This window comes from Phalacrocorax carbo, chromosome 15 (genome assembly GCF_963921805.1).
Source record: "Phalacrocorax carbo chromosome 15, bPhaCar2.1, whole genome shotgun sequence".
NCBI lineage: Eukaryota > Metazoa > Chordata > Aves > Suliformes > Phalacrocoracidae > Phalacrocorax > Phalacrocorax carbo.
Window position 1 is genome coordinate 7,897,987 of NC_087527.1, and position 17,675 is coordinate 7,915,661.

The 17,675-nt window shown below is 51.5% G+C and overlaps 1 protein-coding gene across 7 annotated transcripts in view; it reads right to left on the reverse strand.

Annotated features, from left to right (window-relative positions):
* SGSM1 (small G protein signaling modulator 1) overlaps positions 1–17,389 on the reverse strand; it is a 49,954-nt gene extending 32,565 nt beyond the window's left edge. For all 7 annotated transcript variants that reach the window (XM_064465917.1, XM_064465919.1, XM_064465916.1 and 4 more), the window contains exons 1-3: positions 17,285–17,389; positions 17,140–17,183; positions 3,739–3,814 (exon numbers count right to left, since the gene is read on the reverse strand). In XM_064465917.1, the coding sequence (XP_064321987.1) occupies positions 3,739–3,814; positions 17,140–17,183; positions 17,285–17,303 (139 nt within the window). In that variant the 5' untranslated portion in view covers positions 17,304–17,389. The remainder of the gene's footprint in view (positions 1–3,738; positions 3,815–17,139; positions 17,184–17,284) is intronic.
* Between the last annotated feature and the right edge of the window lie 286 nt (positions 17,390–17,675).

A 17,675-nucleotide genomic window follows, 5' to 3' on the forward strand; every position in this document is an offset into this window, starting at 1 on the left:
CGCAGCTGACTGTAACTCAGCAAACATCTCTGCCGAGAGCGACAGGCACAGCAAGCAGATCAGGCTCCAAACCGGCACAGGCTGCCACCCCCTTACCTGGAAACTAGGGCCTGTGGTGTCAGAGTAGAGCAGCAGAGAGGTTCCCTGGCAGCTTTAGTCCCAGGGCTGAGCCACAGGACAACAGGGGAGTTTCTTGCTTTGCCCTTTAAAGAAGCCAGCTCGGCCAAGGACCCCGCGAGGTCCACACCCCCGCCTCAAATCCCTGGCTGTAGCAATGCTGAGCGGACACGCCACAGCAGCAGAGCCTGGCTGCACTTGTCCAGGCTCCTCAGTCTGCAGGAGCAATGCTTCCCCTTGCAGCTATGCTGGGCTTTGAGCAGCGACCGCAGGGATGGCTAGCTGTCACCTGGAGAGGAGAGGTGGCAGCAAAACTGATAAAACTGGCAGGTACGTTTCCCAGCAGCTGGTAGCAGTCTCTCCCAAGGCCCTTTCAGCTGTACTATTTGCAGGGGACAGCCTCCCTCCCTCCCTCAACACTCCTTTGCAGAAAGCAGGGAAGGTTTGTCAGCAGCTCTGTGCCCTGCAGGAGGGAGTAAGGTGGCTTCTGCCAGAGGCGTCACTGCCCATTTGCCATCTAAGCGCTCTGCAGAGCCTGGGAAGGCTCCTGGTCTCAGGGGTTCACTGTTGCATTGCAGCAAGGGACAAGGAAGTACCTGAGATCTGCTCCAGGAGCACCCGGGCATGTTCCCAGGGATTCCCCACAGACCTCCAGGACCCCAACAAGCAGGAAGGCCCTGGCTGTTAGGAAGGCTCAGGCCAAGAGAACCCACAGTATCACCTCCACTACGTGGCAGAGCTGGGCCCAGACTCTGGCTCTGCAGCCACCGGCGCCGCAGCCTGCCTGCTCAGCCATCACCCTGCGTGTTGCCATAGACACTACCGCAGCAGGCAGGAGCAGGGAGACACAGCACATGGTGGATAGCACAGGCACCAGGGCTGCAAAATTGGTGAGTGGGCAGAGAGGGACCGCAGCTTCTTCCAGCAGAGCTACGATGATGCCTCCTCTGTCTTACCCGTAGAAATACACGAAACAGAGAGAGCAGCAGGCAAGCACCTCACCCTGCTAAAGGGCAGGGGGGGCACGGCTTCCTCAGCAGCAGCGCATGGCCAGTGAGTGTGCGAGGTCAGACTGAGCCAGGAGAAAGGGCAGCTCCCACCTAGCAGATGGGACCTCTACACATGCCGGGGCACAGGCACACACACTGCACTCCCAAAAACCCCTTCTAAGGAGGGATAGATGCTGCAGTCCAGGACAAGACATCCTGCCCAGGGAATAAGTGGGCAGAGGGAACTTTAACCACTTCCGTCACGAGTCCAGTGTAGGAACTTTGTCTTGCAAAATTCAGGGAGCATCCCAAAGAGGGCAATTCCACAGACTTTGCTGGATGGAGCCTCATCTCACACGTGCAAGCAGGGGAGCACAACAGGGTAAGCCAGCACAATCTCTAGCCTTCAGCAAGCCACCTTCAGCAAACCACCTCCACCATTTGCCCAGTGCTGTCAGTGACCAACAGCAACAGCTTTTGCATCCACACTGCCCTGAGGGCAGCACCTGGAGGGAGAACTACTGTGTCTGGCAGGACTCTGGCAGAACAGCCTGTTGCAATGCTGACTGCTGCTCTGTTATACGTGACACTGCCAAGGGAAGGGGCTATAAACAGATTAAAAACCAAAGGCACCTGGCAGAACAACCACGGTGCAACCCTACTGCCAACTCGGAGGACAGCAGGGGACTTACTCTTGGTCCATAGCAGTCACTGGTGTCTCCCAAAACCAGTATCCATCTCTCAGAAACCTGCTAGTGAGGAGACGGAGGCAGATGGAGGGCACCAGGCACCTTGCCAAAGCACGCTCTCAAGCTCTGGGTGAGTGGGTAAACACTTGACACAGACAGGGCTGACAGGGCACAGAAACCACAGCTCACGTGTCTGATTAATGCTGTCCCTTTTTTTCCCTGAAGCCCCCATCTGGCTCCGGCCCCATCCCACCTGCACACCCAAGAGGCTGAGAAATCTTCTTACCCGTGCAGCATCTAGCACAAGGGGCCTGTTTCACACCCAGGGCCCCGGGGCTACAACCACCTCACTCACCCCACAGCCTGAAGAGCTCACCTTGCTACTGATAGACCAATTGCCAAGCTGGTGAACAGGGCTTTAAACTCAAGTTGCCAGGGGAAGGGAACCTCAATCCGTCCCACTCCTACCAGTTTGATGCCAGTGCCAGCAATACATGCCCAGAGCCTGGAGAAGGATCACAAGTCAGCAGGAGAACACCTGAAGAGCAGCACAAAGGAATTCCAGGCACTCCAGCCCATAAGTCGGCTTCATCAGGGACGTGACTTAAATGCCTCACATAGCATGGGGATAAAGAAGAGGAGTTAGGAGATGTGCGCACGCCTACAGGGCTATGACCTCACTGGCATCATGGAGGCATGGTGGGATGGCTCCTATGACTGGAGCATTGGAACGGAAGGATGGAGGCTCTTTAGGAAGGACAGGCAGGAGAGACAAGGAGGGGGTGTCAAAACCTATGTCAATGACCAGCTGGAGTGCATGGAGCTCCACCTGGGGATGGATGAGGAACTGGTCAAGAGCTTACAGGTCAGGATTAAAGGGAGGGCAGAGACAGGTGACATTGTACTGGGGGTCTGCTACAGGCCACCTGATCAGGAAGACTGAATAGATGAGGCTTTCTATAGACATGTAGGAGCAGCCTCATGTTCCCAAGCCCTGGTCCTCATGGGGGACTTCAACCACCCTGATATCTACTGGAGGGAAAACACAGCAGGACATTACCTGGACAAGCTGGAGAGGCGGGCCTGTGAGAACCTCATAAGGTTCAACAAGGCCAAGTGCAAGGTCCTGCACCTGGGTCGGGGCAATCCCCGATATCAATACAGGCTGGGGGATGAAGGGATTGAGGAGCAGCCCTGCAGAGAGGGACCTGGGGGTACTGGTAGATGAAAAGCTGGACATAAGCTGACAACATGTGCTTGCAGCCCAGAAGGCCAACTGTATCCTGGGCTGCATCAGAAGAAGCGTGGGCAGCAGGTCAAGGGAGGTGATTCTGCCCCTCTCCTCTGCTCTGGTGAGACCCCCCTGCAGTGCTGCATCCAGCTCTGGAGCCCTCAGCACAAGAAGGACATGGTACTGTTGGAGTGGATCCAGAGGATGCCACAAAAATGATCCAAGGGCTGGGGCACCTCTCCTATGAAGAAAGGCTGACAGAGTTGGGGTTCTTCAGCCTGGAGGAGACTGCGGGGAGACCTTATTGTGGCCTTCCACTACTTAAAGGGGGCTATAGGAAGGATGGGGGCAACCTCTTTAGCAAGGCCCAGAGAGCCCCATCCCTGGAAACATCCAAGGCCAGGTTAGACGGGGCTCTGAGCAACCTGATCTAGTTGAAGATGTCCCTGCTCACTGCAGGGGGGCAGGACTAGATGACCTCTAAAGGTCCCTTCCAACCTAAACCATTCTGTGATTCTATGATCATGTGGTCTTTATAAGCACTCCACAGGGCTACCTGTGCAGGGCTGTTAAGTTTTCTGAAGTTCTTACTAGACAATTGCATTTCACATCCCAGATCACAGAACTGGGAACACAGGTTTGGAAAGCAAGCTATCAAAGTACCAGTATCAAGCTCCCAGTTCATGTCAGCATCCCACCACGAGAGACTCACCACAGAAGGAGATGATGTGGCTGCTGTCCTCATGCACAAACTTCCTTGTCACCGCCTCTTCCATGATCTGCTTCACCTGTTGAACAGAGGCCCAGTTAGAGAAGACCCTGAATTTCAGCCATAGAGCAGAATAAGACCTGCGGTGGAGTGGGCACGAGATGCTCTGCTTGCTTCGTGTCTGTAAGGAAACCTCCTCTTCTCCCTGACTCTCTAATAGCCTCTAATGGCACAAGAGATCTCACGGAGTATGACTGCATCTTTGCTTGCCAAGCATCACCGGCTATTTTAAAAAATCAGTAATAAAAAAAGGGATGTTTTGTTTTTGAGAAACTTCAAAGTAGGAAAACTATGAGCAGAGAATTAACTGCAGGAATCAAGCATAATTTAGACAAAAGACATCTTAATAAATGTAACAAAATCTCACATTCAATGCTCTTACAGCAGTGCTATGTTCTTTCATTTTACGGGGATGTGACAAATTTCAAGTGACATAGCTGTCCCAAATGACTGTAACTATCTGTCAATGCCGAAGTCAATGATCACCTGGCACCAAATGTCACCAGGAATGCTCTTTGCATAGCAATGTAATCAGTGCTGCCCTCCGACTGAATGAGTCTGTAGTGCCCATAACACCTTTCTGGCACTCGTTTCAGTGCAATTAATCAAAAGGAAACTGTCATGTAGGCTGCACACCAGCAGCACGATTAGGGAAAGAAAATAAAGAGGAACCCACATAAATTAGGAGCATAATTTTTGCAGACACAACATGGGAGGTCAGACCTGCCAGGTAAGCAGGTTGCAGAGGACAGACTCCAGCCTTGGAGAAGCTGCCTGGACTGCCTGGCTACTCCACAGCAGTAGCTCGGAGGAGCCCCAGGAGTCAAGGACTACCAGAGCAAGAAATCCAAGTACACCTAGCACTGCTGGTCTTCCACTAGTACCTGTCCCTGCCAGCACTGACACTGCCCAGCTCCCCCTCCCACTGAGGGCATCCCTTCTGTAGAACACAGATGCCTCAGACCTGTTTCAGAGATATAGCAAGGTCACCCTGCAGGTGCTAATGAACTTGTCGTGCATTAAAGCTGTCTGTTACACACCACCTCAGAGCCAGCAGGTAACACCTGCTGCTATGAGCCCCATGGCTCAGCTTTAGCAGCTCAGACAGAACAGGATTATCCTGCAGGGCTCACCCTCACCCCTCCAATGCAGAGCCCACGGTGCCTGCAGCCTCAGTGGACCTACCTGAGCCAGCTCTCAGCTCTCCAGCTCACCCTCCCATGCAGCCTGTGCTGCTTCCTTGGTATTTTAGAGCTAGAAAACTGGGCTGAACAGAGCTTGGTTCCAACCCTACACAGCAACTGCAGGTTACAAATTTGAGTCACTATGAAGAGGATTTAAGTGCCTTGACTTCCCGTTTCCAACGATCAGCTTCCAACACAGGTCACCAGCAGAATGTCCCCCCCTTGCTGTATGTCTCCGGTTGGAAGCACGTTGTCCTCCCTCCATGTCTCCCACTGCCCCTGGCAGCTACCTTGCTGATGTGCTGAGCTCAGTTATTCTTTACACAGAGGACACTGAAGGGAACTAAAGATCACATGCTGCTGCTAAACAGTAATGGTTCTGGGCACCTACAGCAACCACACACTCTTAACAGAAATTACTTCTCCCAGTACCCACATGCTGGGGGAACACTGCTTGGGGTGCTCTGACTTTCAGGGTGGGATCCTGCACGAAATGCCCTTAAAGCTGGATGATGTGGGGAAATACAGTCCTGCGATCAGGGCCCAAGAACTGCCAGGGCAACACAGAGCAGCTCTGAGAGCTGCCCCGGCTGTCAGGCAACACCACCTCCATTTGCCCCCACACAGGAGCTGCACACAAGAAATGTGGAGTTTAGTGCTCAGGGGGGTTTGAGCCTTGCTCAGAAAGCGCTGGAGAAGTACATGTTATCAAAGAAGGTGGCAGCCCCAGACTGATGGCCCATGAACCGCCCTAGCACTGCCAGCTGCTGTCCTCCATCCAGACTGCTTCCTCCACACCGTGCCCACCACAGCCTTGCTGGCTAAGCCCCACCAGCTCATACCAGCAGACCACAGGATCTGCTGTCCCTTTGCCTGTCTCCCCGTCACCCCACAGCTGTGGTGCGAACACCTTTCCAGGCAGACCCCAGCTGTCCTGCTCCCGAGGTGCTGTGCCTCTTATAGCCAGCCTGTCCTACGGTGACTTCCATCCTCAGCTGCAACCTCCCTAATCCTGCTGAAATCAACAAAAGTCCAGCTGAACGTTTGGTCCTTAAACATTCAGTTCCTAACAATTTTTCCTTTTAAATACAGAGCTGCCAGCATGCCCAGATCTCATCTTCTAGTGCCTCTATAACATCTTGGTTTTCACTCTTTGCTTTCAGAAAGTGCAGGGAAAGGGTTCACAGGGCAGAGATGTGGGTGTAAGAGAGGCTCTGCTTATCAAGATGTTCTCTCTGAAGGCACAGGGAGGAGGGAAAAAGAGCACATCAAGACTTGGCCAAGCAAACCTTGCATATATGTGACCTTTAATGGCATCATTTGGGGAATTAAACTCCTTTGCAAGATATAATCAAGGTCAGTTATGCACAGCTGACAGCTCAATAGACAAAATAGTTTTACGAATATGGATTAAGAAAAAAAGTCACATCTAAAGCCAAAAGCATCTCTCTGCATGTCAAAGCAGTCAGGTCAGCTCCCTGTGCCGCTCTGCTCGCCATGCTGGGTGACTAACAGAGCCTGCTCGTGAACCTGGGGGAGCAGGACTTGCACGGTGATTTCACCTGTATCCCAGCAGCTCAGACGAGCTGACAGTGAGTCAGGAACTTGCAGCCCGCAGTGTCACTGAGATGTGGACCTCGGGACTGGAGGTGGCTCAGAGCTCTAGGAAATGCCCCTGGGCATGGCATGATACAACCCCTGCAGCACCTGCATCCCGACTCTGCACTCGGAGTAGCGACTCCAGCCGCGGGAACACCCTGGGCACAGAGCACTCCACTTCCAGAGACCCTCAGAAAAGCTCCCTCTACCTCAGTGCTTTATTGTGGCAAGTGGCCAAAAACTGCAGCTGTCCCTTATCAGGGCACCTTCCCGCAAGGCAGGGCCAGGTGAGGTTATCAAGCCCTTCATTTCATTACGCCCCACATACAGTTTTGCCCCTTGTACCGTTGCCACATGCTGAGCACCACGGAAGGGGCAGCTGCAATTCTTACTCAGGCTTCACGGCTCCAGCGGTGTTTTATTTTAAACTTCAACAACAGAAGGAACACTGTGAAATGGAAATGGGGACAGTGCAAGTCTCACAACAGGAAAGCAGTCCTTCTCTTTGGTTTGCTGCGTTATAGCGAGACATATCCCTCGACCTTGGCTGCAGTGGTGAATTAGGGATGGGAAGCAACACACACCTCTCGTCCACCAGCAGCCAGTGCCCAGGTGTGCACCAAAACAGATTCCTTCCCTTTCCTCCATCTGACATTACAGGTGTCTAACAAAGACCTACCAATCCCTCCTTTAGAAACCCTCATCAGCCTAAGAACCATCACCAATCACCTCCTTGTTGCAGCCCTGGCAGAGGCCCAGCGATGCACACCTTGGGGCCTTCAGGGATTCCCCAAAATTAGGCTCTCCCTGCAGGCTGAGCTGCCTTTGTCCAGGCGGCTCACAGCCCTCACCTGGCTGGGCTGAGCTGCTTCTGTCAGCAGGTCATGGGCACTTCTCCCTCACGTATCCAACTAATCTACTAGAAAACAATGGTACATTTTACATCTGTGTGTTCCTTACGGCCACAGTGGTCTGCTCGCGGTCCCTGGGGCTTGTTCCTGCCTCCCTGCCCCTCCCAGCAGTTGAAGATACACAACTGCTCATGGGGCCATGCTGCTAATCACTGCAGATATTGCTTAAAAAAAAAAAAAGAAGAAAGTGGGAATTTTTAAACTCCCATCAGGACATCGGTCCTTAGGATCTGAAATTTTTCCTGCAATGTTGTGATCAGGAACCTCCAGGGAACTCAGCCTCTCTATGAATCACCCAAAAGTATAAACTGAGAATCCACATTTCAACTCCCCTAAACACCTGGGGATCAATGCACAGTTTGTTACCAGCTTCCAATTACATTAGGAGCATATTAAAATTAAAGCCATATATTCAAAAACTTGTCAGCCACCTTTTGTGTGAGCCATCACCTCACTGCTCTGACGCAATGCCCGCGGTCACACCTGCCACAGGGCTGCCTTCCGTGGGGCAGGGACCATCTGCTTATTCAGCGCCTGTGGAGCAACGAGCACAGCGGGACTCCAGCTCTGACCGGGCCTCTCGGTGCCAACACAGCACAAACAACCTGCGCTCTCTCAAGGCACACAAAATAAAGCCTTCCAAGACATGCAGTTTAGTGGAAAATTACTCATTAAAAGAAAAATAACACCCACACTGTATTGACGGAGGTTATCACACTAAACAAAATAAATCAAAGATATCTAAAGAAATAGAAGTGGAAAGGGCATTGCCACAAGGGCACTCACCTGATACGAAGGGCTAGAGCAGAATGGGAGCAGCTATACAACAAATACAAAGCCCCAACAAAGCCAGACAGACACAGTCTCCTAGCAGAAAACAAGTGTTATAGCAAGAAAGTTTTCAAAGAAAACAATCCTACATTTGCCCATAAATGGATGCAGCTGGCATCTGTAGGACAGCTCCAACCCAGAGAACTCCAAAACCCTTGATAGGTCTCCTATGCTGCCATCTGCAGATCCCAAAGGACTCTCCCACCGGGACCCTAGCCCCTCCACAGCCAGCTGGGATCACAAATGCAGCGGCAGCCATCTGCCACAGTGCTCCCGGATCCTCTCCAGAAGGCAAAGTGGGTTTGTGACACTGTGGGGATGGAGAACGCCAGCTAACCCACGTTTGGCTCACTCCACAGAGAAGACTTGGACAGCCTCTAACTATGCTGCATTCCAGCATTTTAATGGTACTTCTCATACCACAGCCAGAACAACCTCAGCAGATAAAGCTGCCCACTCTTTATCTAAAGCCAGTCAAAGGAAAATGAGATGCTTGTTCTTTTATTAGAAAGGAAATTAAACCAGCAACTAATAATTTAGCTGTAGGTAAACTTGAGAGGAGTATCATAAACCATAATATCACATTCATAATATCACAACAATAAAAACACATGTGCTGGCTCCAGCTGTGAGCACCGGACAAGTCCCCCCCTGCTCTGGGAGGCCCACAGGGACACCCCACAGCAAGGTGTCCACACAAACCCAACAGGATTAACTGCAGATCCAAACATACAACAGAATACAGGACGGTCTCGACACGACCATCCAAATCGCTGACCTGTGAACAAGTGAGCTAGGCCTTCTCTGCTTCACACACGTCTGAATTACAAGGAAAACAATGTTTTTTCCTCCTTGCCCCATTCCAAAAGCCAGATCCAAGAGCCACAGGCCTGAGAAGAGCTCTTAGGTTACGGTATTCATCAGGGGCATCACGAGTCCTGGCACACCCACTTCAGACAAGGGATTTGAGCTCACACCCCCATACCTCCGGTGAGACTCCTGAACCCACGGGTCTCTGTCTCTCCTTTGGTTCCCCTGGGCCTGGCCAGCTCCATCACAGCCAAAACATTGCTCTTAAAATTTTGTTTGACAAGCTGCTTTTCCCCCCCCCACCTTCAAAAGTAAATGAAAACAAAACCTTACCCATCCAACAGCCCCCAGACCCCAATGAGAGATGCAGGCTTACATTTCTCTACTACAAAATTCCCAGGGTTACACTTCATCTCAAAGTCCAATTTTCCCTTCACAGAGCTTCATAACTATAGCCAGCCCCAGCTGTCATTTACACTGGTGGAGCAAGCCAAACATTACAGCAGTTACGATAACCACCAAGGTGCAGAGATCAGCAGCAAACCAGTAGCTCTGGGTTTAATTACTCTAAGGCAGTATTGACTCACCCCTCTGTTTTACCTGGCTGGATTTTTCCAGGCAAGCCACCATACAACCTGTACTCTACATTATTCAGTGACGTTTACAGTCACAATTTTCCCCATGCTTCTTGCAAAGTCTTTTGCTGGTTATCAAGGCCTCTGTATTGAAGCATAGCATCTCCCATATATTTGGCCATGCTCACAGCTCTGGAATTGTTTATAGGAAGCCAGACACAGAGACCCCAGCAACTGAGCAGTGAGGCCGACAGCCAGGTGTTCAGACTCCCTTGTCCCCCCCCAAAGGGACAAAGCTGCCAGACACTGAAGCATGTACGGTCAGGGCAATGGGAGAGCAGAACCAGGTCTGATTTCAGCCCCTGTAGTCAGACTTTCCACAGGAAGAGTCACTTCATATAAATAAAAGCTACAATAAAATAAATCCATCCAGTGATTGAGTTGGTCTTTGCAGAAATGTTTTTAGAAACTGCTATTGATCTGGTTTGGTCAGAAACAGTAAGACCTTCTGCTGAATGTTCATGTAACCCACATCCTGAAAACAAAAGATTTACAGTAAAAAAATATAGTGGAAATTAAGATGTCTTCTGCTACCTCTGAACATCCACCTCTGCATGGGATGTCAAGGATTTGGGTGGGATGACATGATGCAACACCAGAGCCAGGCAGCTGCACTGCCTGTACCTTGCCTAGGAGGGCAACCAAGCACTGACTTACGGTGCCAGACAAAGCTAGCCTGCTCACCAGCAGCCCTGCCATAGCTCTGAAAAACCCTGGCAGATACAGGAGAAGCCGTGGAAGTCCCTCCTCCTTCCCATCTCTTTTTAACAGACTGCAGGAAGATGACTCCTATCCCAAGTAAATATGCAGGGAATCAGGAAGAGCATCCCAATAAGATCCAGCACAAACAAGCACCGTCTTCAGGATCTACAACTGCTGCTTCTCCTTCAAGTCTCCTCACTAAATCTCAATGCATTTTCTTTCCGTGAACTTGTTTAATCTGCTCCTCTGCATGTTAAAAAAAACCAAACCCTAAACTAACCAAAAAAAAAAAAAATCAAGAAAAAACCCCCCACATTTATGATATTGGCTTTAAACTTGGTTTGCTTGTGAATGTTTGCTTTTAAATTATTTTATGAGCTGGTGTTTTCTCATTCTCATTGCAGTCTAAGTGCTGCTTTGATTATGTGTTTGGAAGTTAATTCTAGCACTTAAAAATCCCATTTTACATGTTAGTTTCGGCGCAACAAGTCCACGTGGGCACTCCTTGATGTAATCTGAGCATTTCTTTAATTGCTTCTCCAAATCAAAGTCTCTTTCCAGGAATAAGCTCTGGTTAAGCTCCACAGGAAACAGTTTCCCATCCACGTAGCTCTACAGTATTATCACCTCTCAGGTACTATAAAATGCTAAATGATCACTTAGTGAAGCAGGTGCAATACTAAGACAATCCCAGGCATGTTTGTATTCGCAAGGACAAACACGACACCCTTGCGCGGCAGCTCCAGCAGCCACACTGCACGGCTTTGCCACCAGGTCACCCAGCTAACATTTCCCAGCAGAAACACGAGGCTGGTTTTTGCCTCTGGCTCTTAGGTTGGCTCGTACCAAAGGTGGTTCAATGTCCAAGGCAAAGCAAGTGCAGAATCTTTGCCCAGCTCTAGGACACAAAGACGTTAGCCCAAACCCCAGAAGTCAATGTGGGGCACAGCACGCTGGGCAGGGTGGGTAGAAAGAAAACCGGTACATCCAATCACACCGCCTGTGCTGCAGCTAAAAGCCATTTTTTCAGCTAAACCAAACTTCTCAGTCCAGTACCTCGCACCAACCAGATTTATCTTCTCATTTGAAAACGAAATGTCTGCCTGTTGCCTGTCTTGTTGCTTTAGCCAACAAAGCTACAACATCCTTTTTTAGCCAACTTGTTTATATAACTCACATTATCAAACTCAGTGTTGCAAGATACCATTTATCTTTCCAGCAACAAATACCCTGATTATTCCAAAAGCAAGCGCCAGACAGACTCTTCCAGCACCATCGCAAGTTGCAGCCAAGCTCTGCCACTTATCTAAGAGTTTACTAGCTGACCACTAAATAATTCCAATTAATTGTGCTCCAGTCAGTTAAAATACTGCCAGCTTCAGAGTACAGGTACTAATTATACCCAGAGACTTCAAGGACTCTCGCCAGCCATTTCGATGGACCGACAGAGAACACGGCCCCCTGGCACAACGGGAGGACAGCACGGGGACAGCTCTAATGGCACCATGCACTTGCCTTTGAAGCCATTTGGCAGCTCCATATTCTTGCTGCCACAGAAGCACTGATCTCAATCCCTACCAACTGAGACCTTTGGCTTCTCTAAAAGTCTTATTTAATTATTTAGCACTGCTTACTAAATAAAACATAGCGCTTTCTGCAGCTGGGGTATCATCCATGTGACACACGTGGGATTTTCAGGCCAGCCAGCAGACCTTCCCCAGGAACCACGTGTATTCGCAGCTGGGAACTGGGCTGAGCCTCTCTGAGGGGTAAGGAGGAAGAAGGTGTTAATACATATAACCTCTGAATATTTGGACAGTTTGCTGGAAAAGAAATCAAAAATACATTAAATGGAGGGGTCCATAATGCAACATTGTACCGTGGGGGAAACAGGACCGATCCCAGCGATGTGTATTTGATGACAGGATTTCACACCTGACTTTCTTCAAAGGGCAGCAACTTTTGGCCAAAAATCCATACATGCAACACTAATTTAAGACCACTTAAGATCATGTTATAGCTGGTTCTATTCCTGTCGTGCTTGTCAAAGGCAAGTTTCCGTGCCATCTGTTGGCACTGCTAGCGGTAAGATGCTCAATAAAGACACTGCAACGTTTCAGGAAAAACATTATTCGCTTTGGTTTTTAACGCCTGGTCTCAAAGCTTTATTACCCGGTTTTGTTCTGCACCCATCACACCACAAAGCTTCTGTTTTCTGGGGCGCTAAATGTTACGCTGACAAGCGTTTTGGATTCAGTTAGCAAACACGGCAAAGACCGACATTATTTGCACTGAAACCAGGTGCAACTTCCAGCTCTGACTTGCTTTGAAGTCCTGAATCTGTGCAAAACCAGGTATCTCCATGGCAACAGCCAGGACGCCACAAGAGGAGGATGATATTTTGGCAGCGGAGAGGAGAGGCTGGGTGGGGAGGAAGGAGGCTCCTCTGGCATGCAGATCTTGTTTCCCTGAACGCTGAGAAGGAAGATGAAAGAAGGAGGAAAGCAGCATGAAGCCTGTTCTGGGTATGAAAGACCTAGCCAGGGGTTTCTGGGGTATGAGAGCACTTCTGCGCACCACTGCTTTTATCTTCAAAAGGAGAGAAAATGGTCCCCAGCGATTAGTAATACTCTTTTCAGAAGAGATCGATGCAGGCAATCGAGAAATGCTGCATTAAAGCCGTCTGTTTACTTTTGATATAGGAACATTTGAAAAAGGCTGACCTGGGTGCTTGAGACACATCAGAAGGTCCCTCTGCAAACAGCAGCTTTCATTATAAACCTGCAGCTTATCATCCTCATCTTCACTTTGCCTGAACAGTTTTGACAGCTACACAAAGGTCTTTTTTTTTTTTTTTTAAATTGGCCTTGAGAACATTTAAAGCTATCAACATTAATTTTTCAAATCCTAATAACATTAAATTAATTTACAATTTTCTACCAATCCAGAATGAAATAGCTGGCATTGACACCCACAATCTGATATTTTGGAACCACAGGCATACATACATGTTCTAGAAAAACAAACCCAAGCTGCAAAAATACTGCTCTTCCCAGTCACTCCGTGTTACTTAGCCACCAAACAGACAACACGGCTGCGTAGCAGGGGCACTTCATTTAAAGGGTGGGAGGAAATCAGACTGACTGCTGTCCCTATGATATATGATGATGGAATTAGTCCACAGCTACATAGTGACAACCATTCAAGCTATTAAAATATAAACAATATATCCCATAGAAGACCACAGGACTCAAGCGAGGGAGCAGCCTGTGGTCAATAAGTTTTTTTAAAAAATTCTAAGGACAGGCAGCAAAACATTCGCTACAGGCACAGCAGTTATTGATGAGTAAAAAGATTTAAAACTACTTGCTGAACGGCAAGTTAAATATAAACTAAGTTGTCACAGAAAAATAAGCAAGAAAACTGTTTACTTTCATATTCCATTCAGCTTTTCACACAACTCATTTTCCAGGCACAGTGCAGTACAGCCTGTATTTCACGGGTAACACCTGCTTCCCCACCTATTCTTATATGCAATGCAATTACCTGGAGGCAGTCAAAAACATACCACAGGATTCTCCTCTATTAAAAATGAAACTTACAAAAGAAGGGGAGGAACATCGGTTGCAAGAAGAGTAGTTTTAGTTGAGAAGCAAACACCCTTTCAAACCTGGATATTTCAGGGTCTGGGTTTTTACAGAAGCCTCAATCCACCTAATAAAAGCTCTAAAAAAAAATCAGAGAGGATTTGGTTGTGCTTCTTATCCTGTACAACAGGAAATAGGATTCCTTAGAAAGTCATACTTCCACTACCTTCCCTTACAGTCTGATGACAAAGAGTCAATTTTGCAGCTTTCAGGATTAGTTTAACTTATTATAACGCTATGGGGCAGGGGGAAGATCATGATAGCACAACTCATTTCAACCTGCAAGTCTTCTTAAGAATAAAAATCCATTAATAATGGCAACAACCAAATATCGAAGTCCATTTGCTCACTGTGGTGCTTTGGGTAATTTCAATTTACTGTTTATCTACCTTCTCTAATCAGACCTGTCTTCACAATATTTTATTCCTTTGGTTATTGCACTATGATGACAGACGTTGCACGGCTTCCCAAGTATGATCGACGGCCAGTCCCCAGTCTCAGCAGAGCTCACCTGCACTTGAGGACCTCAGCAGATCACACAGAACCATGGCTGAAGCAAAACAGCAAAACCAGACATGGTCTAATAAAATGAGAATACAGAGTTTTGTGAAAGGTAAAAATTGGGAAAAAGTGGGGGGGAGGAGATTTCTGCAGTTGGCCCTTTCTACTACTCTTTGGAGTCTGCACAAGCTCCTGACTTACCCTGAAGTCAGTCTAGGAAAGGTAGAAAAAACATAAGTATGAGCAAAATGGGCCTCACGAGCAGAGAGAAACAGGCAAAAGAATAACCCACCAGCTCCCAATTTCAGGGATGTTGCTAAATAATTAACTATAATGCCTATGGGATCATGTTTCCCCAGTTTTTAGATCCGAACTGCACAAAGTCCAGGCGGAGAGAGCGCAGAGCACAGTCTGACATGGCATTCGCCCACCTGCGTGGCTGTGCACAGCCAGCCCCTCCTCGCCGGCCCAAGGCCCCTGCCAGGACTCACTGCTTCCAGCAGGCGCTGAGTTGGGAGAAACCTGGAGGAAAGTGTGATCACCTGGTGCCTGCACCGGCAAAGAACCCACCTCCCCACCCATGTCCCAAGGCAGAGCCCAGTGCAATGAGGCCACCAGGAAAAAAAAAAACCAATCTCTGCTCTGCACCAGCACTGCCCTTGCTAGAGGGCTGCTGGAGAGATACTAGGCTGTCAAACACCCACCTCTGGCACAAGGACGTGTGGGCTGGTGGCATTTCACCAGGCCAGAAGGGCTTCCCCATACATCACCTCTCTCCTTCGCTCACTACTTGCATTCACTAAACCCTCGTACGATATGTTTATTTTATCAAAGGCCAGGAGAAGGGCATGTCACAACCCTCAGCTCTCCTCCCCTAGGCGCAAGCTGCACTTTCTCAAGCACACAGCTCCTGGAGGAAGAGCAAAGGGAGAGAAGCCCGCTACCGAACACCAGCACAGAAGATGCTCATGTGCAGTGGCAGTCTGCAGAGGCCACAGCAGTCTCCAGAAGGAAGCTCCCGTCCGCTGGCTGAGTGGTTTAACCGGCACGTTGATGGGCAATCCTCACCTCCCTTTCTGCAGCGGTAGTTGACGCGCAGTCTGCTGTTTTGTCTCTCTCCATTCAGGAGGAGTTGCAGACAGACAGTAATAATGAGATGTCAGCTTTATCCATGATGCTAAATAAATGTCATACCCTTTTTCTGGTTTAATAGCTGTTGCCAAGGCAACTAGTGTTCCTTACCACCACGCCCGGCACAGGATTAAAGGTGGGAAGTGGTCTGGATGAACAGTCAAACACACTGCGCTGTCACCCTCCCCAGACCTACCACCCACGGGTCTTGTCCACCCCACTCCGAGCAGTGTCTCCAGCGGGGACGTTCCACTTTTCTGAGCCCATAAGCTGGATATCATGGTGCTCGTAAGACCAGAAACAAAAATAACACTCATCACACCCTCCAAAATCCCACGAGAGGTGACCTGTGGGGACAGGCCACAGGCAGGAGATGACAACAGCTCCCGGCGATCCAGCGCTCCACCGCCCAGCAGAGCGAGTCCAGGTTCTCCTGCAGCGGGTCCCATGACACTGAGCCGCTTCAGACTCAGCAGCCCCGCTGGCCCACGCAGCCCACCCCCGTGCACACGCACACACGAGCTACGTGGCAGAGCAGTGGGACTCCCAGCTCCCTGCCTAGATCCACCGTCAGCTCGCCGTGTTAACACTGCACACATTATAAACACTAAGCTCTGTAGGGAGAGAAGGAGCTTGAGGCGGCTCAGCATAAAATACAGTATAAACTAACAGAGTTAAAGGTGCCCGAGAAGAGAGACCAGAGCAAGCAGATGCAAAACGGCACCGCTTTGCGCTGGACACACAGACACACATGTGCGCGCTCCCCATTTTCGTGGCTGGCTGCTGCGCGCAGCCCCGTCCGTGCCGGGCTCTCAACGCCCGGCCGCCCCCCGGCCGCCCCCCGGCCGCCCCCCGGCCGCCCCCCGGCCGCCCCCCGGCCGCCCCCCGGCCGCCCCCCGGCCGCCCCCCGGCCTGCAGGGAGGGCTTCCTCCGTCCCGCCCCAGCTCCCAGGGCGAGCAGCACCGGGAGTCGCCCCCTTCTCCGCTGCGGAAAATCACAACTTGTGAGAGCGGCTCTGCCACCAGAGAAAGGCAATTTTCAGAAGATACAGGACAGCGGGGTGCCAAAATTCACTGGTGCTGCAGGGATGCTCCTCCACCTGCCCAAGAACGGGGCAGCCACGCTTCGCTCGGCACCTGGCACCCCCCCCCCGCCCCGCCCGGGGTGGGCTCTCGCTACGGGCCCCTGCCCTGTTTGCTGGGGGGGGGGGACACTGTTGAATTCGCTGCAGCAGCAGCGGCAGGAGCCAGCGGGACGCTGCGGGCAGGCGAGCCCGGGACCGGGGCTCCCCTCCGGGGAGGGTCCCGCCGCAGACGCCCATCGCCGGGGCTCACCGAGCCGTGACAGGGGGCCGGGGCTGCTCCCGCGGGGGCCGCCACGGTCCCGCACCCACCTCCTTCTTGACGGTGCGCAGCAGCCGCTGCCGGGTCTCCGCCTCTGTGGGGAGAAGGGGGAGAGGCCCGTTAGTGCGGCCCGGCCCGGCCCGCCCGCGCCCCCAGCCCCGCCGCCCGGCCCGGCCCGGCCCGGCCCGGCCCTACCCGCCGGTGCCGCCGCCATGGCCGCGCTCCTCCGCTCCGCAGCGCCGGCAGACTGGCGGCGGGGCCGCTCCGCGGGGCCGGGCCGGGCCGGGCCGACCGGGCCGCGCCGCCCACCCGCGCCCGCCGGGGTGGAGCCGCCGCCGCCACCGCCCCCAGCCCGCGGGCGCAGCCGGGCGGGGGGCCCCGGCAACGGGCGGCCCTCGGGGGGCGGCCGCGGCCGTCAGGGCGGGCTCGGCCTCTCGGGGGAAACCTCAGCCGTGACCCCAGCTCCCCGGGGCTCGCCAGGCACCCCCCAACAGAGGAGACCCCCCAGCCCCAGGGGCCGAGGTGCCCCCAGGTGCCCGGGGACGGCGACGGCGACCCGCGGGGCTGGGTGACACGGGGACGGGGC